General features: G+C 36.3%; 1 protein-coding gene across 1 annotated transcript in view; it reads right to left on the bottom strand.

Annotated features, from left to right (window-relative positions):
* LOC149787305 (uncharacterized) overlaps positions 1-26,869 on the bottom strand; it is a 170,405-nt gene that overhangs the window by 95,561 nt on the left and 47,975 nt on the right. Inside the window, exons 8-13 of the mRNA XM_089977841.1 lie at positions 23,169-23,314; positions 12,583-12,694; positions 8,280-8,466; positions 6,720-6,834; positions 2,738-2,876; positions 1,463-1,630 (exon numbers count right to left, since the gene is read on the bottom strand). Of these exons, the coding sequence (XP_089833967.1) occupies positions 1,463-1,630; positions 2,738-2,876; positions 6,720-6,834; positions 8,280-8,466; positions 12,583-12,694; positions 23,169-23,314 (867 nt within the window). The remainder of the gene's footprint in view (positions 1-1,462; positions 1,631-2,737; positions 2,877-6,719; positions 6,835-8,279; positions 8,467-12,582; positions 12,695-23,168; positions 23,315-26,869) is intronic.

Raw genomic sequence — 26,869 nt, 5'->3', positions numbered from 1 at the left:
CGTGGGTATCTGAGAAAGTTTGCCAATAGCTTGCCGAGGGTCTGGGTTATTCTCGCGTTCTTCCTTCACCTAACATATTGACCGCCATGTATAATCTATCGTGTGCAAAACCCGCAACAATAACCACAACATGACGTCAAAAACGACTGGATGAAAAGCAAAAGGGTTATGTCCAAGAAATTTCCAATGATTGTAAAGTCAAAGTGTTATGTCCAAGAAATCCCAATGTCGTTCTCTGTAATTTCATTGTAATACACCATACCACATTTTTACTGAATAAAGTCGACATGTGTTGTCATTTGATTCATAAAAACACATGTGCGCACTCAAAGGTCTCAAATGTTACAAATTATTTAATTTATATTTTACGTCTATTCTGCTAAATAGTTGTTTACCTATTAGCTGTAAAATTTGTTAGCCCCGAATTTAGTCACGTTAATATTGCCTGACCTGGTTATATTCACCTGAGACAGGGCAGTCGCCAGAATATATATATATATATATATATATATATATATATATATATATATATATATATATACAAAGATCAGGGTCAATGCTACTGACTAATTAGCTAATCAAAACCATATTTACAGATGAAATTGTCAAATAATTAAATAATAAGAGCATTACGTAATGTTCCCACTTCGTCCTCATGATAAAAGTGCGGTTGCAACAGAGACAAAATGAAATGTAACTACCGAGTTCATTAATATTATGACCTGCGTACTACATACCGTATCACAAAACAAAGTAGTTTTTCTGGAGGACTTTACACAGGAAAGTTTGTATTTGACTAGGTCTATTGAACTCTATCCACTTGCCTCCAAAGACCAAAATGGCACTACCTCTATGTGAAACAAATGTGGTACGTTATGTCCCTATTTTAAGTATTCTATCGGGATGCAGAAACGTTCATACTGGAAAAAGATTTTATAAAAAACAGCAACACCAACAACAACGAAGAATGAAAGAAAACAGAATTGAGATGGATTCAAGAAAAATATAAGTCACCCCTCCAATAATTTCAAAAGTATATTAGCTTTTAATAAAGAATGTATACGTTATAAAAAGCATACAAACTTGAGAGACGTACATATATAGTATGTAATTACATTAATACGTAAAGATTAGTAGGTGAAATTTTCATTATTTTAGTACTACCCCACGCCAACACCCAACTCCCTTTATACTCTCTTTTTGAACGGAATCAGGCAGTGATCTTAAACAGTTTTAAGCATGCGCATTAATCTACTCTCAGCCATGTAACTTCTGTTGTCTTTTCTCATCCCAAAATATCACGATCAAAGTCAGATTAAAATATTTTATTTCGAGAACAGTTCAGTTGGCCCTGTACCACCATATCAATGATATTGCAATATTGAATGAACATACATTAGTGATAAGATATATTTATTTGCTAAAAGAACAACGTTTCAAAGACGATTTTAATTTTACTTACCAGAGCAACTACGTATATCCTCTTGTAGAACGTTAAAGCGGTAGGTCGGGCAGTGACATCGAGCTATCGTCTCATTCAGAGTACGGAAACAAAGACCTTCACATACTTTTTTGTCCGCAAGTTTGTCGCATATTCTACCTGTGCCATGGCGACTTATTGTTGTAGTTGCTAAAAGCAGACGATATCAGTCCATTATAAATAGAAGACTTGTCTGAAGTAACTAAGCACAGCCACGAAAAAAACATAGTCGGTCGATAACGTCGCTGTCAGAGACATTTCGAAATAACACATTTAAAAATACACCTCATTTTATATCATCATATGTAACACTATCTCCAGAGATAGTCCAAACAACATGGCTTAAAGTGGTGCTTGGGAAACATCTCTTTATGGTATGAATACAATATATAGATATACACATACATCAATACATCCATCCATCCATCCATGCATACATTGTGTGTGTTTAATGTTTTTCTTGATGATTACAGGTTGTAAGGGTCATTCTTGTCGAAAAAATGGAAAATAGCTAATTTTTTTCCATGATTGTGGGTTTCTTCTTTAAGATAATATCATTTTGATTGAAAAGATGTTTAATAGGAAATTCTATGGTCGGCCTGATTTTTGACTGGTTGGCCGCTAAAATTTCATTGAAGGACCTGACCTTGTTTACAAGTTAGAATGTTCTGGAAATGAAACCATGACCCTCATCCTGGATATGTTATTGTGTCTATGTTTTTATATAAGGGTTATTTCATTCCTATTCTATACATCTGTGGTGAAAACAGTCTATAAGTTTTGTTCAATTATCAATTGAAAGGATTTTTGTATTTCAATTATTCATTGGAATTACATCGTGCTCATTGAATGTAGGATAAAATTACTATTTTGGGATTAATGTGAATTCATTTAAAAACATTCTGGATAATATCATTGTGACACATCAAGTCTGTTAGCACATCGCCACATTCAAAGCTAGTAGCATATGAACACATTGAAGATTGCGCTTCATTAAGAATACTACTGGAACTCATTTGGAATAGTATATGCTTTGGACTTTGGAATTGTTTAATATCACAACATTTGTTTTTCGGTGTTACTTAGATCAACCATATTTGTATATGAGTATGTTCTTTGCAAACGACACAATGTAGGACACGATTACAAATTGAAAAACCCCTTTTTTAGCAAATTATCATTATCTTCAAGGCAAAACACACACAAAAGACAGACAAATGAAAACCAATCACATAGAAAAAGTGAAGGGAAGAATACCGATTGCAAATTTTCCGATGCCCTGGAGATTAAATGCAGAAGTTGTTTTGGTCTGATCCTGCCATGTTTCTATTTTTACCCCTCGTTGACGGACTATGATTTCAGACTCGTCTTGTTCATCTACCATGAAGTTAAGGGGCTGTAAAAAATGAAACTATATGTGAAATGTACTCGGAAACAAGCAAAACTAACAGTAGAAAAGTATTGGGAAATTCACGTTACAACGATTGTTCGCAGGGTTTGGTTCAAGAACATGTTACATCGGGACTGAACATGCAATTTATGTAATGTGAGTATCTGAGTGATTCGTGTCATCAAAATATTGCTATAATATCGGTGGAAAACTTAACGATTTATAAACTTTTTGACACCCGAGATATAGACAGGCCGATAGATGTATAGCTAGATAAATGGTCTTATGTCACGTGTTTAGGCTCGAATAAAAAGTAACACAAGAAAGAGTGAAAACAACAAGCTTTGAAAAATATAATAATAATTTACTTTCCTGGATAAATTCTGTAAAAATGAAAAAATATGAACTTACGATTTTAAGAATCAAATCCAAAAATAGTTCTATAGCAAAATGTTCCAATGATTTTAAGTTCGAGTCCCGACGAAGAATCCAAGATGGACGATGACGTATGCTGTAATCTGTAGTATTGAAGTCTACAGTTCCTTGTAGAAACAAGAATGATCACTGCGGTTTTGGAAATCTAAATAAATTTCTTATAAGAACTGTCTTAGAGTAAGACTCACACATGAACGCATGTATTTTCCAAGAAAAAAAGAATTAATCCTTTTGAATCCAAATAATTTGAAATAACTTCAAAGAGCACATCATACAGCCTCCAGTGTAACAACCTAACTTCTACTGAGAATAATTCTCCCAAACAGAGGTATATCGTCTTCTAAAAAGTAAAAAGTGGGTCACGTGATCATGTTCTCGACGCTGGCAGAAATCAGGCACTTGTTAAAGATCACGTCCACCCAGTGTGGCCCTGATGAAAACCAATCACTCCACTCCAAGAAATAAAAAAAAATTAAAAAAATTGTTTACATCTTAAACACACAGTCCCATCATGACCTCGACAACATCCAATCATCATGGTTGCTGCAATTTTCAATCAAGGTCAGGATCTAGATCAACACCTGGTGTTTACAAAACAAACAGTCAAGGTCAAACCATTTTTTGAAAAAAGTATTATCTCTAGTGAATAAATTTACATTACAATATCATGTAATGAAAATATTTTTTTAAACTGACAAACAATTAAATTGAAATAAATATATATTAAATCAGATATAATTGAATCAAATATAATTAACAATGGATAAATACACTATGCCCCAGTGACCTCTCATAATATTTAGTATATAAACAACCAGCACGCAAAGGAAAATATAGATTGGGAGAGGAGAGGAATGTCGAAGTTACATCACTTGATGATTTTCGAAATTTAATTTCAGCTCCATAGAGCAACGATGACTTACTCATTCTTCCATACTCGCAAGACCATTACATGTTGGCTCAGTGTCAAGCATTCTCAAATGATTTTCATTGCAACATGTACCACAATATATTCAGCGAGATGTGTTATTTTGCCACTGAAGTCTTGTGTTCAAAACCAGGATTCTAAAGTGTTAATTAACCTTCATGATTTTCATACTTTGTTTCCACAGTTTTACAATTCAATACGTAAATCAAATTGGTGTCAGAATTGAAATATGATGGGTAATATTAAAATATCTGCCTGTTTTCAAGAGTTTTATTATGCATAAATTAATTAGCAAATCTCACAATTGGTAACCATGAAGTTCGCAATTAAAACAACCGGACTTGTACAAACTTAATAATTTGGATGCTACGATGAATCCCACTACGTTCTTAATGGTTTATTCAAAGCGTACGTGCTAAAGATTCTATGAAATTGCTATTGCTCGTCATTATCTTTTTTCTACAATATTTTGTTGCGGAGAATGTTTTGAAATTACCGATAAAAAGAGATTTTTTAAAACTACTTTGATATATTCTTGAAAAAGCAATGAATAAGAGGTATCAAAGAATGAGGCAAAATCCGGCTGAATTTCAGTATTTGAAATTTAAGAATGCTTTACATCAGCGGCAACTTCAGACGCTACTGCACGTCTTACCGTTTTCTCTACGCAATCATAGGTAAACATACATGAACATGAATGTCAAACAAATGATCAGCTTGGAATGATTTTTCTGAAGACGTTATCATATGGCATCATTGATATAATTCAGGGTCTGCAATGAATGTACTTGATTTCGCAAAATTATTCAGGTTTTCCGATTATGATTTAAGAAAGTAAAACGGGATCTGTCCATGCCCTCAAAGTACGTTTGATGTGATTTACTGACTTAAGGGGAGCTAGCAGACTTACAAGAAGACGTATATTTTTTATTTTATTCATTTAAAATCTATACAAAGACGAATTTCCGTGTTAGAATCGCCAACAACACGTACGACAACCACCACTTTTGTGTGTCAATTTCAGTTGGTGTTTGCGCAAATTTACTTTCGCACAAAACAGTTGTTTATCGAGCAGTCTTTTCAAAGATATTAAACAGATGATAGTGGTCACGTGATTGTTGCGAGTAATATATTACCCTTTACATGAAACAGTCATATGAATTGAAAGTACATACATGCAATATATATAGCAAAACAAGTCAATAATTTTTAAAAGTCTTTTCTCGAAGCTTTTTTAACATCGGACATTGAAATAAAAAAACTCCATCGTCATTTAAACATTGACGTCAGTGTTCCTCGAACATTTTGAAATAAATGCAGCTTTTAATATAACTTCTCCGACTGGATTCCTTGGCTAATTATTTTGTATTCATTTGTCCTTGAACCGCAAGACAAATTAATCTGTGTTTTGTATTATTACAAGATTTCAAATCAATGTCCTACTGATAAGAAGGGTCGTGGTTAACGGCTATTTTATTTATTATTTGTTTTTGTCGTCTTCTGTACACCTGCATGTAAAAGATTTTTTTTTTATTTGATTGGATTGAATTGGATGCTGACTCCATTTTGCTTCCACGACAAGCATTTTCAGTAATCAAACTACTCGATGTAAACAGTGGACCATTCATCTTTATCAATAAAAAAAAACATCTGGTGTATTAGGAATCACTGTTGAAACATATTTTTAGGTATATAATCACGGCTCATCAGGAAACAACAACATCGAAGAATCAACGCAGTTCACCTAACAGTCGAGCAGTGAATATTTTCACCAAGAAAGATGGCGGAAAGCAGATTAGAGGGCGAAAGTGACGTGTCACCAAATCAGTCAATTCCAGTTTTCAGTGTTTTTAACCAGCTGTACCAATAAGAGGATTTGTTCTTGCAGGCTTTATGTGGTTGTTTCTTTTTCTTTTTAAAACCCCCAAATAAATATGGAACTTTTCAGTGCCAGGTACAAGAGGATGATGAAACATTGGCTCCTCTTCCTTCAGTGCCACCCTCGCGAACCCCCTTTGTTGCTAAAATCACTTTGAAGTGTGGGGAAAAAATCAAGAGCTCCTGAACCCCAACACGGCGGCCCCTAAACCTGGGATAATAAAAGTGGCACCCTCCCTTTTTGTCATTCTGGGGTACATAATATTACTGAGTTTATTGTGTACCTCTGTCCTTTCTTGTTGGTCCAATTTATTGTGTGAAAATAAGTTAAATCCATTATGATATTTTTCTGTTCTATACATTATTTACTGTGAGGACATTTCAAGCACGAAATGTACATTCATTTTCCAGAAAATAAAACAAACAGCTATTCAGAAAGGAAGCTGCGGTATATAGCTAATAATGTGTTGAAGTGCCGTTAAAAACCATCCAACCAACCATCTACTGAACCTCTTCAGATAGTCTGACACGCAATAAAACAGCATATGACGAATTTATTTTAACGTTGTGAAGCGATCTTTCAACTGGTAAAACCATGTCATTCTTACCGATTCCATAGTAGTTAATTTATCAATAGATACATTGGTTGAGCAAGACCCTTGCGCTGCATTAAAACCATCCATATCAGATAACATACAAGTCCAGTTGCGAACGAAGTGTAACCTGCAAGAGGAAAGAAATCCTTGTAATAACTGCATGGATTCATCAAAAGTGCTAGTGTCACCATGAAAACTACAGTCTTCATTTACGGAGTTAAATGTCCAAAAATAAACGTTACTAATTATAATTTTGATGTTGTCATATAGAGTTGTATACGGAACCACTAACGATGATGTCCTGTGGTTTTGTACAAAGAACTACTAACGAGAAAACTCCTAAATGGAGAGTGGAGTTGAACAATGTTAACACAATACGCGGATCTGTATGCTTCAGGTGTTACCTCTAAAGTGATGACGCTTTTAACTTACAGTTAGACCCCTTAGTATATGGAAACTCAGATATAAGGTTGTATTGGATTCAGTTTTAGCATTATAAATTGTCAGAAAAAGACACTAAACTTTTAATTTATTTATGAAGAGTGAAATATCCATTGGTAGGTAAAACTCTGTCAGATGTATATTTAAGTCGTTTCAATCGCGTAAAAACTACTACAGATTGTAGACAATAAAGATAAAATAAATGAGATTGAATTTCAATGCATTACAAAGGATGTGTTTAATCGAAATATCGACCGGTCTATAGCACAAGCTTATGAGTCCTAACTGGGATCCTTACCAGCCTTAACCAGCTCGTTTAAGATCGCTTGTAGCAAGTACATTGGATTAAAGTGTAAATAATATAAATATCTTACATCCTGATGACGATGACACAATCGTACTCATAGCAAAACAGTTAACTCTACCAATATCATCCATTTTTTGTAGTTTCCTTGTTAAAGATATAATACTGTGTTGAATATCGCGTCTTGTTTTCATTCGAACTCATTATATATACTACTATGTTTGATATCGAGTGTTATTTTTCTTTTTCTAAGATCACATCATATATACTACTGTGTTGAATATCGAGTCTTATTTTTATTGCAACTCATTATATATACTGCTTTATACATTTTATCACATAGGAAAGAAAAAGATAGTTATCGTCCACTTTCACTTTGAACAATAAGGTATAAAAGCCATTACATCCCTATAAATCAATAAATATGTACTTTGTGTGGCAGTGACCCATTCAAGGATGAGTTCCTTATTGTAATGATAATTCCTAGCCATGATGATTTTAAACATGAACTTCTGTCGAATAAGCTGTAAAGTGTCCAAGTATATATATATATATATATATATATATATATATATATATATATATATATATATATATATATATATATGTGTGTGTGTGTGTGTGTGTGTGTTGTTATAGTCCAATGTACTTAGATACGGGGATATTTTCCTTGCAATATTTTATCACATTGTAGGTATCATTGTGCTCTTGAAGATTAATGATGAATCGTGAATATCTTTTATGTGTTTTATTGGGTCTTTTCAATTACTCAATAATCATTATTTTGTCTTTTGCTTTTGTTCATAGCTTTACGATCGATTCCGCACCTGTCATGAAGTATATATAGAACGTCCGGATATGTATCTTCCCCATCAATTACTGTTCGGCGGTGATTTGATTCCAAATCCAGTGCTTCAATTCTTGTCCTGGAAACGAGAACGTCAACGTACGGACGATATACCACCTCTTTTACCGTAAAATAAAGTCGTCTCTGGACTGAGTCAATTGCCAGGGCTAGATAATAATAATAATAATAATAATAATAATAATAATTATAAAACAAATCACACACACAAACACACACAGACAGATATATATATATATATATATATATATATATATATATATATATATATATATATATATATATATATATATATATATATATATATATATATATATATATAAGAATACAAAAATTATATGCCGAATAACAATCCCTTCAAGTGCACTGGATCCAGCAAGGGATCACATGTGTCAGGGATTGATGAAGACAAATGTAATCAACTAACAACAAACAGTGCGAAACTAGTATCTAGCTAGCCTGAGCGCTTTCGACTCTTTTAATGAGTCTTTTTCAGAGGCAAATATAAAACATCGACACGACAAACAAATAAAACAGAAAACGGTTATGTTTGTGAAATGTTACATGGCTGTTTCTACAGGAATTCAATCTTTTAACTCTATTTTGTGTCAACTAGTTTAGCTTAGCTTGTTGCTGATGCTGGAAAATATTTGTATTGACCTATAAATAGATGAGCCATAACCACGTCTGTTATTTTATGTAAATTTATGTAATCGCAGATTATATCCTGGATGTTTCATTGTTATAGTAGCCATCGGCTATTAAGCAAATTTAGAGAATTATTTAAAAGAAACTGTGTTGGCTGCAAAAGATAATTTTATTTGTCCATGGTTGTCTTTTTCTAGTCTTTTTGGTTTAAACCGCTTGGTTTCAATGTTCTTAGGAGGAGTATCCAGTTAGATTCTTTTTCTTACCTGGTTTGGGGACTCCAGTTGGTGTTGTGAGCAATTGCAAGAAGTGTTATATCACTAAAAGTGTGGCCAGGGGAAGAGAAGTGTTCTGCGACCAGGCTTCTGTACAGCTTCTTTGTCATCCAATCAGATCTATGAAGGTTGATCCGTTTGTGTAGCTTTTCAGTTTCTCCGACAAAATGAAGGCTACAGATCTTTCGTGTGATGAGATAAATGACATCCTCTGTTTTGCACGTTTTGTTTGGACCATGTATGTTTAATTTTTTTCTAGCCACTGTGCTAGAAAATGTCCTGATCTCTATCACATGTTGACAGGTTTTGCACCTTTTATCGCCACAGGGGCTATATTGACAAGGGTGGTCTTGATTAGTGATTGGCATTAGCTTCGCCCTGATTAGATGTCCTTGAGGTTTTTTGGTCTCCGGTAGGCGACTACAGGTTTGTTAGGGAGAATAAATTTTAGTGCATCCGACGATTCCACGATGGGCCAGTGTTTGCCAATGATTTTACCTACTTTGGGGTTGTCTGGATGGTAGATCAGGGTAAATGGTATCCTATCAATCTTTTCCTTCTTATATATATATATATATATATATATATATATATATATATATATATATATATATATATATATATATATATATATATATATGCACACCGTGCATGTTGTAAATATTGAAAATTTAAACAATATCCCGAGTGCAACAGTTCAAGACGTTCATATAAAAGAAATTCCAGCAATGTGTAACAGGTATGTATCATTTTAAATTTATACACCTTATTAAGTCAAGATTTCGATTCTAACATAAAAAAACCTAATTCGGCTTGCTTTACACATAATATGTTGATCTCATGTTCAAAGATAACCCCGTTTCGTCTCTTCATTTACAAAAGGAGAGAAGAAAACGGTATTTTTCTTGCAGAGTTGATATCCTCTTTGGATGCGCTTAACACCAACACGAACGTTTAATATGACGTTACATTACAACGTTATCACTGAAGGACTATAGGTAAACAGAGTTCAGTCTCTATAACAAAAAGGAGGACATTTTTTTTTCATGCGAGAATGGAAATAATTGCTATAAAAAGGCATCTATTCAAGAGATATTAGCCTCATTTTAGCCTTATGGCCACAACTGGTACGCGGCGATAACTGCTCCACGGTCAGTACCTTTCTCAGAGGAGCATGTTCAGGAGCTGAGGAGGGCGGGGTTAGTTTGCCGGACTTGTGGCCGAAAGGAAGCTGGTAGAATCCATCAGGTCACCCGGGATTAGCTATCGTGGTGTGTATCTATTTGCACAAGGCACCAAATGCCTCTGCACTAAATAATATGTTGCTGGGCCGTTAAACATCAAACCCAAACAGTAAACAGTAACGCGCAGTATGACGTAACCATCGGGCTTCATCACTAGATTAGGCAACTAATTGTACTGAGTAATTACAGAGTATTAATCTGTTTAAATTAGACGAGTATATTATAATAAATTTAGAGTATGGGCACTTGGTTATAGCGCTCCGTTTTAAGGAATTCTTAGATTTGTTTGATGACTTGTGTGATTATTGGAATTCGGCCCCATGGAAATATTCCTAGCCCGAAATAATTAGCCAATTATTAGGAGCAAACGTCACGGAGTGAGGTGTTAGTGTGTTTCCATGATGCCATGGTTCACTAGTAGTGAATTCAGGCCAAAACTGAATGAATGTCGCTGTTGTAAGATAGTCCACATTAAAATCTTGTGGTGTACATTGGTGGTATGACTGCAAGGGCAGTATTTACGGTAGGAAACCGGTAAATTACACAAGGGAATAAATAAGAAGGGACTTGGCAGATACCGTTTATGTCGCCATGTGGGCAAATGTGGTGCAGTTATATTGGCGAAATGTGCCTGGAAAGCATACATTTACTGGCCTAAGGTGGCGGAGCTAAAATAGTTTCCATTGTTAGGGGATACACATTTTTTCTAAGGCGTGAACGGTTGGCGGTACGGAAACATGATGAAGATAAAACATGCAGATGTGCGGTTGATAGATATCTGGCAGTTTATTTTATATGTGGTCTTGCATGAATTAGAGGAAAATTTAGGTATAGGATGGACACGTCGGGCTTTCTAATTTACAACTGAAGTTGTATGGAAGTCTTTGAAAAGTCGGGGTAAACTTATAATTTCTAGTGCGAATCGCGCCAGGGTTTGACAACCACTCGGTCAAGTAAATACCCGTGTGCGTGTAACAATATTTATAGTTTTATCTTTGATTTTCCTCGACAAGGAATAAAGACTGGAAAGGTTTGTATATTGCAATAGATCAATACCCGTTTCAGAGGTGTACTAAGGGTAAATGGCGCCCGGGGCGACGGTGATAACCCAAAAGGGATTTGGCGCCCCAGTACCTTTGATGCGCGTGGTTTGGTGCCACAAGACCTCTGGCACCCAGAGCAAACGCCTTGTCGTCCCCCCCCCCCCCAGTTAGTACGCTAATGACCTGTTTCACTTTTATAAATATTCATCTTGAGCTAGTGCTCTCAATATCAATATTAAAAATATTAAATTATTTTATATTAAATTAAAATATTAAAAACTATAACATTTTTACGAATCTTAACTTTCTCTATTAAAAAAGATGCATCCTTTGAAAAAACTTTTTCTTAACTACAGCTTACAAACGTTTCTGCGCATGGCTATGATGACATTAAACTATAACGTCAGATTATTTGCTATTGTTCATGCAACACACCTCCAAAGAAATTATCTATCTTCCAGGATGAAAACCTCTTTTACCTCCATCATCTGTGAAACGAGACTTAGAGAGCTATTCTTTAACTTTTGTAGGGGTATGGAAATTAATCATATTCGCCTTCATTGAAGTTTACAAAATATATCTTTTGTCCGAATATTTAGACAAAAAGAAGCCTGACAACAATAATTTATCTGCTTATAATTTTCTAAACAATATAATATTTCAAGAATTCACTTATATCGTGCCGTGACGTTGATGCAATATATCTCTGTCAATGGTCTTAAAAATTTTAAAACTTAAATTTTCGGATAAAAATGTATTTTAATGTGTGACACGTTTGAAAAATCTGTGTGTAACATTCTGCAATTATGATTTTAAGCAAATGCGCTAGACTTACTGACTCTACCCTCACATGTACATCTCTGTAAGACAGAGCTGTGGTGGCGTTTGTATGTATATGTACATTCTTTAATATTGTCATTTGTATATACTTTTTGTTACTAATATTATAAAATGTTTGATTTCTAACATGCCTTAATCACGGCACATTATACATTTACAAAACTAACAAATGTTACGAATATTTGCTATATGATAAATAATTACATGCTACATACCATTAATCGTGGTTCTTTCTCCATCCTGTAAACGTAGCACCTCCATCAAATCTGTGCCATCGATTTTGATTTTAAATATCGTCTGTTTAGACCCTTCATAAAAATATACCATCTGTGGTGGGATTAGAGAGAAAAGACGTAAACAATCAACCAATGAACTTATCCATCTTCAAGATAAAAAATCCGGGATCTCTTTTAATGAGCTAAATTTGGAAATACTATTTTCTTTTTGCTTAAGACATTTTGGGATCCTGATATTTACTTTCGGCGAAACAAGAAAGTTCATATCTTTATTTTCTATTTTGTTGTCCCTAGCCTATCCACTATGTAGCATTGTAAAATCTGAGATAAATGGACGAAACTTGACACACATATATCAGCATTAGGGCAGGATATTGTGAAGAGTACAAAACTGGGATCCTATATAGACCGTCAAGGTCGATGACTAGCATTTCCAGTTTGTCTGTGCTTTTTTCCTTTTTTATATTTTCAGTTTTTTTTTTTCTGGGATTTGTTCCCTAGTTTTTTTTATTATACCTTGTTGGTCTAATTCGATTTACAGGTGTTTGAGATATGCTTAACTTGGTACATTTATATATATATGCCAGAAGAAATGTTCTCATCACAGTCGTATCATCATGATCATGGTCACAAATTAAAGTCACCAATTTATGTCCATTTTATCGTGACGATTTTAAAGCCCTTTTGCAATAATACATGAAACTTGGTTTACAGCTATATCATTATTAGTAAATGTTTTGAGCACCACTTTCCGAATGATATTTTCAACGTTGACATCAAAAGCTGATATTACTCACTGTTATCTCCCCTGAAGAAGTATATTTAACAAGAGGCCTAAGTGAGGCTGATATACCTCACCTGAGGTACATACTTTTTCATAGATGACTATTTCACTATTCTGACACACGTGACATTGCAGGCAAAACCCTGTGCAAGCTATCTCCAAACATTTATACCATGCAAATTTGATTTTTATTTAACTATGGTCTAAAATGTCCTTGAAGAAACGCATCCTAAATAAAAATATATGCGTACATCTCACTTATAATCGAGCTAGCCCGAGATCTGGATGTTATAAATATATTTATCGTTTTAAAAAATGAATAGGATAAAGAACAGTCGTAGAGAGGTAACAGCTGAGTCAATCAGATGAAAGATCACCTAATTAATTTGTGCAACAAGATTGACTTACTTCCGAAATTGAAGAGCTTTTAGCAATGCACCTCCAAAAATAGTCTGGTTCCTTGCTGCGTATGCTCCCTGCGTTGCACTCCGCTATACTAAGTCAGGCGAACGCCGACGCCACATTGTCACGTGATCCAAACAAATGGCCTAACATGGAGATATCTAGTTAATCTAACCGTGGCACATTTATTCCTTTAATATTCTCTTTCTTAATGACACAATATGAACTTTACTAATACTTTTGATTTGATTTATAGCAGTCGTTATCTTGTGTTCAATCTTAAAACCACCAATTCGTCATACAATTAATTTTACAAATATTTTCACTAGTAGGCGAAGATGAAGGAAATGGATACACACAACGATATTTTGATAATTTTGCACATTTTACACAGAGTCATCTCAGAGACTCCTTCTCCAATCGATTCCTTGATAAATTTTACGTCGAAATTGATATGAGGTGATGTACGACAGTCTAAATATAGCCACGGTTAGATTAACTAGATGTCTCCATGCGAGGCCATTTGTTTTGATAATATGGCGCCGGCGTTAGCCTGACTTAGTATAGCAGGGTGCATCGCAGGGAGAAAAAGAAGCAGGGAACCAGAATACTCCAAAAACGAAGATTTGATAACGGTAGTGCTCCAATATAAGCATTGGCAAAAACACATACTAACACACTTTTTTGAAAGAATTGTGCTTAGTTTAAAATTACTTGAAACAGATATATTTACTGCCGTAAGTCATGAAAATTAACAAAGTAATGGGACCACGTGTTTAGAAAGAATTTATTGCTCTTAACATAAAGACCTGACCTCAGAGTTGGTCGGCGTAGGAATAATGTTCAAAAACTGGATAGTAAATAGCCAGATTGCAGAGTCACTTAAGCGACTATAGCGTAGAGTGTGTTGTAAGCGAACGCAAGCATATCTTCTCCAAAGATTATTACTATTCGCCTTGTTTCGAACAAAAGTCGGTCGAATATTACTATTAGCCTTGTTCGAACAAAAGTCGGTCGAATACTACTATTAGCCTTGTTCGAACAAAAGTCGGTCGAATATTACTATTAGCCTTGTTCGAACAAAAGTCGGTCAAATATTACTATTAGCCTTGTTCGAACAAAAGTCGGTCGAACATTACTATTAGCCTAAGTAGCAGATAAAAGTTGGTCAAATGAGAAAGCAGCAGTTGCAATTTCAGTATCAAATGACTAGAGTTCCCGTTTCACATGGTGAATCAAATTGTTGGTGCTTAGAGTTTTGCTTTATTTCTAGCTTTACATTGTATCTATTGAATTACACAACGCTGGTTAAAAGTTCCATTTCCTACGTAGAGCTGCTAGAATTTATCTGCTGATTGAATATCTAGACGTTCAATTTCAAATGTTGAATATTTGTGTTTGTATTAAATTAAAATAACGGTTTCTCTGGTTGTGTAGTGATTGTAGAATAATATATGTTGTAAAGTGGTTGGCAAACTGACATTAAAGAAGGATAACCCCTTTAACCATTTATGTTAGCTGCATGTCACAATGTTCTCCATTGAGTGCATACGATACTCGACGCAGGGGAAAACTGCCCGGCGAGGGCAAAGAAAAGTATGTCGCCCTACTATTACCGCGGAGGTGGGGAGAGGGCGTATGGAGTCTGTCTGTATGTATGCATGTATGTGTGCATGCATGCATCAATGGTTTCATCAAGGTGTTTAGGAAAAGGAAAGAAAACAAGCTAAAGTCTTAAAATAAAATTGTTTATGTGACTGTTACCAAATGATCTAAGGGGCGTGAGTGTCACAGAATGGTCTTCGTTTCATAATGATTGACATCAATTATGAAGAAAACTTATCCAGAATTTTAGGAAATATAAGCAAATGAAATAATTTTTAAATATTTTTTAATAAAATCCTTAGTACCAATTTACTCTGTCCGTGGCCATGACCATAATGTCAAATGAGCATGCGTACATGTTAACACATGAGTTGTCTTAGCTTCGCCTTAATTCAATGCAAGCATGAACAAATCCATCAAGGAGTTTAGGAAATATAAGCAAATGAAAACTCTTTAACCAAAACCTTAAAGTCAGCATTTTATGACCGTGACCTTGTCTCCAATGTCATTTGGGTGAGCAAACGTGTGGCAGAATGAATTGTCTTTGCTTTACGGTGATGATTCCTAGGTATGATGAGACTCTATCAAGAAGCAAAAATAGAAAATCAAAAGAAACTTTAACAAAACCTTAATGTAAATGGTGTTCAGTGACCTTGACCCCATTATATAAGGAGCAAGTGAGCATATAATGAATTGTTCAAGATTCATAAAGATTGCGCATCTTTGAAGAGATTAGGAAATCAATACATATTGACAATTGTATGAAATCTAGAGTCACGAAAACATATTTAAGCCAATCAAAGTGGCAGTGTTAGCGACATGCGTTCTGACAGTATTTATTGAAGAATAGCAGTTGAAATCTAGCAAGAAAAAAATTAAAACAATATTAGAAATTGGCAACTTTTTCCATATCTTTCAAAACTGAAAATCAAAACTCAACCTTTCTTTTGTGATAGTTTATCACTATGTTTGTGTGTTCTTGTCTAAATACTCATACTCTTTCCTTCCTCTTCTTTAACACATTGTTCGAAATAGTTTAAATATGTGTGTACGAGTACTTCTTTAATTTTCTCTCTTTTTACTCCATGTCGAATATGTGTGAATAGTGTATCAACATTCCTACTCTTTTAAGGGAGATGGCATGTTTGTGTGTGTGTAAGCATTCCTACTCTTTTCTCTACTTTCATTCTATGTCTAATAGCACTGGACAACAAATTTTTACAAAAGTCATGTTACTGAAATAAAATTAGTCAATTCTTATCAATTTTTATGTGCTGAACACGAATATGACAGTCAAATTGCAAAATTGGCTCTAGTTTTTTTGTAATCTGCAAGAAATTAATGTTTACATAACGAAATGCATTCCAATAGTAAAAGGTCAACTGTAATAGCCTACCTATAAAAAATCAAGTCATTGACTACATCTTAGATTTCTTCGCCTGTCTCTTGTACAGCTGTTCGGGAGCATCTCTGAGGAGTGTCCAGCAGTAGTCAGCCAGCATTGTAGTGGACCATTTTCCCTGGTATCTTTGTTCCATTGTTGCGATATCTTGATGAAAACGTTCGCCGTGTTCATCACTAACAATACCACAGTTGCTAGGAAAGAAATCCAAATGGGAATGAAGGAAGTGAATCTTTAGAGACATATTGCAGCCAAGTTTCTTATACTTCATCAACATGTCTTCTACTAGTTCCTTATAGTTTTCTGCCCTAACATTTCCGAGGAAGTTTGTAGAAACTAGGCGAAAAGCATTCCATGCTTGTTTCGCGTCACCTTCCAGCAAGTTGTTGAACCGGTCATCTTTGAAAAGCTCTCGAATCTGAGGACCCACAAAAACTCCCTCTTTAATCTTTGCTTCGCTGAGTCGAGGGAATTTTTCATGCAGGTATCGGAATGCTGGCAAAGTCCGGTCAATGGCTTTCACGAAGTTCTTCATCAAACCTAGTTTGATGTGAAGGGGTGGTAGCAAGATTTTCTGAGCCTCAACCAGAGCTGGGTGTTGGATATTCTTCTCTCCAATGGCTACATTCTGCCTGTGAGTCCATTCCTTCCTCATGTAGTGCATTTCCCTTGCTCGGCTATCCCACTCGCATAAGAAACACATGTATTTTGTATATCCTTGCTGCAGTCCCATTAAAAGGGCAACTACCTTCAAATCACCACAGAGGTGCCAGCTGTACTTGTTATACTCAATGGAATTCAGTAGCTGCCTTAAGTTATCGTATGTCTCTTTCATGTGGACAGCATACGCTACTGGAATAGATGGAAGAATGTTTCCATTGTGCAAAAGCACAGCCTTGAGACTCAGTTTCGAAGAGTCCACAAATAGTCTCCATTCTTGTGGGTCATGAGTGATTTTTAAAGCATTCATGAGGCCCTCAATATCGGAACAGAATATCAGATTACTTTCCTTTCTGAAGAAAGGCTCCAATTGCTGGTGGCGCTTTCGATATGCAGTAATTGTGACATCTTCTTCTAGAAGATTCCATTGTTGGAGTCTTGATCCTAGCAATTCTGCCTTGTTCTTTGATAAGTCCAAATCACGAATCAGGTCATTTAGTTCTTCCTGTGTTATTCTGTGTGGGGTTGATGATGCACCACAGTGAAAATCTGGATCACTGCATGCTGATGGACCAGGAGAAGAACAGGTCGACTCACCTTTGTCTTCGTCAGATGAATCAAGAGAATATTCTGCTGGAGGTTCTGGAATAGGAAGTCCCTCACCATGTGGAACTGGTCTCAATGCAGACGGAATGTTTGGGTAGACTATTCTCGACTTCTTTCGCTTCGTTATTCCGCCGGAAAGAGGAGGAACCAAGCAGAAGTAACAGTCATTTAGGTGGTTGCTTGGCTCTCTCCACACCATTGGGACTGCAAACGGCATTGATGACCTTTTGCAATTCAACCACTGTGAAAGCTGTGTTGTACATGTAGCACAGCATATATGCGGAGCCCAAGGCTTGTCTTGGTCACCAACCTTGCATCCGAAGTAAAGATGATATGCCTTCTTCACTTGAGAATTGATACTTTTCTTCTGGTTGGCAAATGTCACTTCCCCACAAATATAGCAAAAATTGTCCGCGGTATTAACACACTTTCGAGGCATTACTGTTCTTTATTGTACGTAAATGGATAAAATAATAAGTTTTATGTAACAGTAGCTTGAACTGTCTCGCACAACGTCTAAAATATTTTAAATGCTGAACCTATCTGATTGGGCTTTATATAGTACACTGCTTACGTCAGCTTCAGCAGCCACCTGGCATTAGTATAATAGGCCTACACATGTATAGTACACTGCTGACGTCAACTTACTTCAGCAGCCGCATGGCATTAGTATTGCATTGCATCAGAAAATGATGCAATCAACTGTGGATGATGTGAGCATGATGGTATTATGCAATGTTACATCATTATTCCGGATGTTGCTGCAGTCCTACTGGAGAAATTTACACAGTGAAACATAGAAAATGAGGTATATGAATATCTTCAAAACGAGAGCCAATACAAATTTTTCACGGTTATATTCGTGTTCGGCACACCAAAATACTACAGATTAGGGCCTTTTCAAGTCAGTAATGATTTCACTGTTGACCAGTGTAGTATATAAGTGTGTGTTTGTATGTGTGCGTGTGTAGCTGAACATTCATACCATTTAAAAGGGTGGTAGTATGTTTGGGTATGTTTAAACATTCCTACCCTGTTCTCTCTTGTCACCTAAGTTCTAGGGTTAAAAGGGCTTTAAGGGTGGTATGGACTCAATGCTCGGTAAATTTTAGTTGTTGGTCAGTAAAATGGTAAATGTTTTTGACGTTAAAATTTCCTTTAAGCCAGAGGGCTATCTTTGAATAGCCTTATTTTTAAGTTCGCCTTGAGGCTGTTGTGCCACATTTATATTAAACCTTTGGAATTTTTAACATGGAATTCCCGCTGTGGGCCAAAGAACCGCATTTCAACAATGCAACCATAATATTTAATATTCCACGGAGATATTGTTTTAGCCCATATCCACATACTGTATTAGTTATGGAGCATGTAGTTACAAGCAATGATCTGAACTACATATGTCGAAAAAATTTGCTTGTATCCTTAAGTGCATCACGTTACGCAAGCAATTCTCTCTCTCTCTCTCTCTCTCTCTCTCTCTCTCACACACACACACACATCCTCTCTCTCTCTCTCTCTCTCTCACACACACATCCTCTCTCTCTCTCTTTCTCTCTCTCTCTCTCTCAACTCACATCCATGAACAATGCATACAAACGTTCAGCTGAGAATGATTTTGTGTAGAAATGGTGATAATGAAATACTTCAACTGTAATGAATGCATTTGATTTGGAAAAGCTTTCTATGTGTCCCGATTCGCTTTAAAAATGTTTAATTTGAACTGTCCATACCATCGCCGTATTTTTTATTTGACTTGCTGACTGAAGAAGAGTAGTGTTCAGACTTAGATTATTTATTCTATTTATTTAAAGTATTTACAAGGAGACGAATTTACGAATTCCAATCTGAAACGATGCCAGACATTTCCTTGGTGTTAATTTCGCCTATATTTGTGGCACTTAAAGGTAGAAGAGTGAATTCAGACATAGTAACAGTCGACAATCGTGGCCACATGAAAGCGTTTCGAGCAAAGAAATCACGCGTCACAGGACGTAGTACAAGTATGGTGACATGTTTCCAAACTAGTTTCGCGCGCTATTCATTGCCCAGCCGGATCCCAGAAGCCCCGGTTGTTGTTAAATCTGATTAAGAGAAGGTTAACGCGAGTCTGTTGTATGCGATTACACCATTCGAAGTTGTTGTTATTGTTGTCATCGGGTTTAACGCCATTTTTTCAGCACCAGATATGCTATATATGGCGGCCAGTATAAATGGTGGAGGAGGAACCCAGGATATAACCACCGACCCACGAGAAGGTACTGACAAGCTTTCTCACATACCCACATTGGCCGAATCCGAGACTCGAACCGACGCAGACATATGAGATGGTAGTGATATATACCGGTGAGCACTTTTGACCACTCGGCCACAGTTGCAAAAGCGGCTGTTTTCGGGGATATAAGAACTGCATTTGAGATTGGATCTAAAATGGTGGCTAAGATAAAATAAAAAGGAAAAGGATTCAACTAGTCGGAACGACTCGCAGACTACTCTCAGGCAGAATTTTTCGACTACCGCGTACGACTTGCAAATGGCCTCGCCGTTGGCGGCCACTAAAATGCATCCATCGACTAATTTTGACCTACTTTCGATGGCAAAGTTCAAATATTTCCAAAGTGTCATTATGTGCGACGAACTTGCGTCAATGATTCCGTGCACGCTGGTAACCGGCATCATCAACAACTTGACCTTGAAGTCATTGGGTCGCAAACTTGGTAACGCCTCGATATCGATAATAGTTCGTCTCTTACAGGTTTGTATCACCACTTTAAGTTGTTGATTATTTTTCCTGCGGCGGCGGACGACCACTGTTTAATTAAAAACAAACTCGGATGGACAGGCCAGTATGTGGAATCTTATTGTTGAAGCACTGCGTTGACAGCGTTCACCAATACCACACAGTGATTCTACATTGTCACTTACAAAACTACGCTTGATAGTGTACGAAATTCCGACAACGAGACCCTGATGCAGATCTGACCAGGAAGCTGATTTGGCTGAGTTTACCGCTGAACTGTTGTTGACGTCGACGAGTGCGTGCTTGTAATTTTCCAAGACCAAACAGGAAAACTGTAAACGTTTGACGTTGAAATCACTGAGAACCAGGAAATCAAAGACTATGGCATGTCGGTTGCCCATGTTCAAACGTATGATAACAATGCTGATCTGCAGCGAAACAATACGTTGATGTAATGTTTGCCATGTTGCCCTCACTCCAACGCGCAGTAACTTTATGTAGGCAAATTTAAGGAATCAACCACAGAAGGATATAAAACGACTGACTTATTAACTTTAGCAAATGTTCGCCTTTTTCTATTGGCTTAAAATGTCTTCTTTTTGATAAACCTAAACCTTACATCTTAAAGGTAAGCTAGTCCGAATCATATTTGTTTTTCTCGACTGATATTTAATAAAGGCACACATGTCCGTGTCACAGCTCTTGGGCGAAAATGAGAACAATGATTTCTGGCACCCATTTATGGCGCGATCAGTATAGTTCTAAATGAACGTGGCACTAGACCTCAAGAACACAGAATCGCCAATGGCTTAAATATGTAAACATTCTGTCAATCGCACATGTTACAAATGCAAATAACTTCACGTTACACACATCTGTCTATCTGAAGTTCATAAAATCTGTAGAGCGCCACTCTATATTGATCTATCTGCCAACTCACAGCAGTATATTGATCTGACTGGGGAACCGCATGGGAAATTCACTTGTGGACTAACGCGGGTTACACTCGTGTTCATAAATTCTGAGTGAAAAGGGTCGCTGGATACTAGAAGGAGTTTTACGCATTCGAACCCGTCTCTGCTGCGCAAACGGAAAACATCATCATTTTATTAGAGGCTATAGTCTATTTCAAAATCTGGCATATTGAGATCCGACTTTTTTTGATAGATTGGCCGATATACTGATCCGACATGTTCCCCCTTCTATTGAAAGATTGGCCGACTTACTGATCCAACATATTCCATCTTCTATTGAAAGATTGGCCAATTTACTGACCCGAACATGTTCCATCTTCTATTGAAAGATAGACTGATTTACTGATCCGACATGTTCCCCCTTCTATTGAAAGATTGGCCGATTTACTGACCCGACATGTTCCCCCTTCTATTGAAAGATTGGCCGATTTACTGACCCGACATGTTTCCCCTTCTATTGAAAGATTGGCCGATTTACTGACCCGACATGTTTCCCCTTCTATTGAAAGATTGGCCGATTTACTGATCCGACATGTTCCATCTTCTATTGAAAGATAGACTGATTTACTGATCCGACATGTTCCCCCTTCTATTGAAAGATTGGCCGATTTACTGACCCGACATGTTTCTCCTTCTATTGAAAGATTGGCCGATTTACTGACCCGACATGTTTCCCCTTCTATTGAAAGATTGGCCGATTTACTGACCCGACATGTTTCCCCTTCTATTGAAAGATTGGCCGATTTACTGACCCGACATGTTCCAACTATTTTGTCGTTAAGCAACAAGAGCCAATACTCATACCTTCAGATTCATAACCTATTTCTAACATATCATATGGTGTGATCAGTGGTGGGAACTGAGAATTACGTCTTTGAAATGCGACTGAGTGGTTAATTTCCTGTCTGAGATTCATAACCTATTTCTAACATATCATATGGTGTGATCAGTGGTGGGAACTGAGAATTACGTCTTTGAAATGCGACTGAGTGGTTAATTTCCTGTCTGAGATTCATAACCTATTTCTAACATATCATATGGTGTGATCAGTGGTGGGAACTGAGAATTACGTCTTTGAAATGCGACTGAGTGGTTAATTTCCTGTCTGAGATTCATAACCTATTTCTAACATATCATATGGTGTGATCAGTGGTGGGAACTGAGAATTACGTCTTTGAAATGCGACTGAGTGGTCAATTTCCTGTCTGAGAAAGGCAGCTGCCTCTAAGATCAATCTGTAAAGGAACATTTTAAAGAGCCTAAGCAAGTAGGGCAGTTTAGAATCACATCGTAATTATTCCCTGTAAGCACTATTTATAAAAGAGGAAAGGACGAAACTAATCGAACCTGGAAATAAACAGATTTAAGTTAGTATGGCGTCATGAATTTTTCAACCTTTGCTATTTTGTCGTAGGCAATTCCTCTTGGCTTCTTTTCTTTGACTACCAGGAAATTGTCTGGGCTGGGATACCGTGGATACAGATCAGCAATACCAATATACCCTGTGGAATCGTCGCTGTATAACAAGAATGGTTCGGATACTGAAAGAAGACCATGGAATTGTAAACGTTACCTCAAAGATTATTACACACAAAACCCACAAGGAAAAAGATGGATAAAAGTTGCACGGACCAAGTCTTTCTTATCAGGGATGAACATCCTCGACAAATAAAATTTACGGATAATCAAAATATGAAATATATAATTTGCCTTTCTGGTCAAACAAGGGTACTGTATTTATCCGTCATAAGGAAGACACGTTAATAATAAGACACCTGATACCTAATTTAGTAAAATAAGAATACTTTAAATGTCAGCTCCATGAGTAGTGCAACATATTTTATATAGGAAATGAGTTGGAATTTAAGATTTCCAGCGTCGCAAGATTCGTTGCAATAATGACTGTAATTGCTATGTTCATACCACAAAATTCGTAGCAGTCATCATTGTAGTTAACATTCACATTTTTCTCAACTTTGGTTCCTACGTCAAATATAGATAACACTAATTTCATTTTGTGTATCAACTTGGATCACTCTATCATAAGCTTAAAGTTAGATGACTGTACATATATCCTTAATATCAACTTGGATCTTTCCATCACACCGTTGAAGTTAGAGGACCCTGCATGCACACTAATATCAACTTGGGTCATTCCATCACACCGTTAAAGTTAGATACCATACATTCATCCTAACTATTAACTTAGATCCCTCTATCACGCTATTTAGTTAGATGACCCTACATTCAACCTAATTATCAACGTGGGTCGTTCTATCACACAGTCAGATTTAAATGACCCTAAATTAATCCTAACTGTCAACGTGGGTTCCTCTATCACACAATCAGATTTAAATGACCCTAAATTAATCCTAACTGTCAACGAAGGTTCCTCTATCACACAGTCAGATTTAAATGACTCTAAATTAATCTTAGCTGTCAACGTGGGTTCCTCTATCACATAATCAGATTTAAATGACCCTAAATTAATCCTAACTGTCAACGTGGGTTCCTCTATCACACAGTCAGATTTAAATGACCCTAAATTAATCCTAACTGTCAACGTGGGTTCCTCTATCACACATTCAGATTTAAATGACCTTAAATTAATCCTAACTGTCAACGTGGGTTCCTCTATCGCACATTCAGATTTAAATGACCTTAAATTAATCCTAACTGTCAACGTGAGTTCCTCTATCACATGCTAAGTATCATATCTGATTTTGGAGTTTAGAGCTTCAGCTGATATGTCTGCTCAAAAAGGTTTTGAGAATACAACGCCTGACTCGGACATCATAAAGTAATACAACGCCTGGCTCGGACATCATAAAGTAATACAACGCCTGACTCGGACATCATAAAGTAATACCACGCCTTGCTCGGACATCATAAAGTAATACAACGCCTGACTCGGACATCATAAAGTAATACCACGCCTTGCTCGGACATCATAAAGTAATACAACGCCTTGCTCGGACATAATAAAGTAATACAACGCCTGGCTCGGATATCATAAAGTAATACAACGCCTAGCTCGGACATCATAAAGTAATACAATGCCTGGCTCGGACATCATAAAGTAATACAAGGCTGGCTCGGACATAATAAAAATACTGATCTTGAATCTGAGGTGGAGATTTTTTGTTGACGAAATGTTACTGACTGATTGATAGTGTGGAAACGCATGTAAGACTGAAACTCAGATTCGCACTATCCCAAGGTCTGCTTTGTAAGGAATTTCGCTTTATGGTATTAAAAAAGTGATATAAAACCATTTCGCATGTTATTGTACAGGTAGGTATTCGTCCAACACTTTAAAATGCATGAATGCACCAAATGTATTTATTTCATCAAGAATTCCCATCGATGAAGCTTATTTTTGCAAAACTTTATAAAAAGTAAAGATACGAGAAAGCGCAAAAATATGAAATATTCAGAACTATACCCATTGTTAGAGCACATTATCTTCCGAAAGTACATAAGACAGTTGCTCGATGAAGAATATTTGAATACTCACAAATACTAATTAAATTAGACTGTAAAAAATGTCTAAACATTTTTAATGAAACTAGGGTAAGTATTTTTGCTTTAGAGTATATTAAAACGAAATATGTCCATCGTAAATTGAGGGACACTCAGCAATATAGGAAAATGTTTAAAGTTGTACAAAGCAAGGGCAGTATTTACAGTAGGAAACCGGTAAATTACACAAAGGAATAGTGAATTCAGGCCAAAACCGAATGAATGTCGCTGTCGTAAGATAGTCCATATTAAAATCTAGTGGTGTACATTGTTGGTATGACTGCAAGGGCAGTATTTACAGTAGGAAACCGGTAAATTACGCAAAGGAATAAATAAGAAGGGACTTGGCAGATACCGTTTATGTCGCCATGTGGGCAAATGTGGTGCATTTGTATTGGCGAAATGGGCCTGGAAAGCATGCATTGACTGGCCTAAGGTGGCGGAGTTAAAATAGTTCCCAGTGTTAGAGGATACTCGTATATATACTAAGGCGTGAACGGTTGGCGGTACGGAAACATGATGAAGATGAAACATGCAGATGTGCGGTTGATAGATATTAGGCATTTTGTTTTATCTGTGGTCTTACATTAATTAGAGTAAAATTTAGGTATAGGATGGACACGTCGGGCTTTCTAATTTACAACTGAAGTTGTATCGAAGTATTTGGAAAGTCGGGTAAACTTATGACTTCTAGCGAGAATCACGCCAGGGTTTGACAACCGCTCGGCCAAGTAAACACCCGTGTGCGTGTAACGATATATATATATATATATATATATATATATATATATATATATATATATATATATATATATATATATATATATATATATATATATATAATGATGTATGTAATGATGTATGCATGTAAGGATATGTATGTATGTATGTATGTATGTATTAGATATTCTTATCGTGTGGATTCAAATTCTCAAAGATCCGAACAGATATATTTTACCACCCTGATGTTTCAACTTAGTATGAGTCTCATTCGGATCATTGTTTATGACTGTGGCATCTCTAAATAGTAGTCGTTGTCACTGAAGGTTTTTGTCCGATCATAATATCGTCTCAAACAATGTACACCGCCCTAAGAATATGATAATCTGTCTCTAAACAAAATAAGACGACAAGTTTTCAGCTTCTTGTATGGAACCCTATGTCACAGCAATCTAAGATTAACGTATCTATTAGGGTTCGTTCTCTCCTCGCGAGCCTAATGACATAAATTTTTATTGTGATGGAAAACTCCTGATACGTAAATGAACCAATAGGATGCATCGACTTGTTGGAACGATAAATTCACACTGCTTGCATAATATTCGTGAACCAGTCGTATTTTGTTCTCCTATCCTTCACATTTCTTAATAGCCTTGAAAAATGACAAACGGCTGACAACCGGTGTCGAAATGGCCTCATACTTATGTTACTGATACACAATTCTCTGTCTAAAAAAGCGGTCTTTGGTTCACTACTTCGGTGGCCGCATACGTATGATGCTCGCTCGTCCAATATCATGATAATGAGCTTCCTCTAAACGCATGCAGGGGAGAATCTTCTCTACACAAATAAGG

The sequence above is a fragment of the Sinohyriopsis cumingii genome, chromosome 12 (genome assembly GCF_028554795.1).
Source record: "Sinohyriopsis cumingii isolate HCF-2022 chromosome 12, ASM2855479v2, whole genome shotgun sequence".
Taxonomy (NCBI): Eukaryota; Metazoa; Mollusca; class Bivalvia; order Unionida; family Unionidae; genus Sinohyriopsis; species Sinohyriopsis cumingii.
Note: the sequence above shows the minus strand (reverse complement) of the source record. Positions and strands in the feature narration are given on the sequence as shown.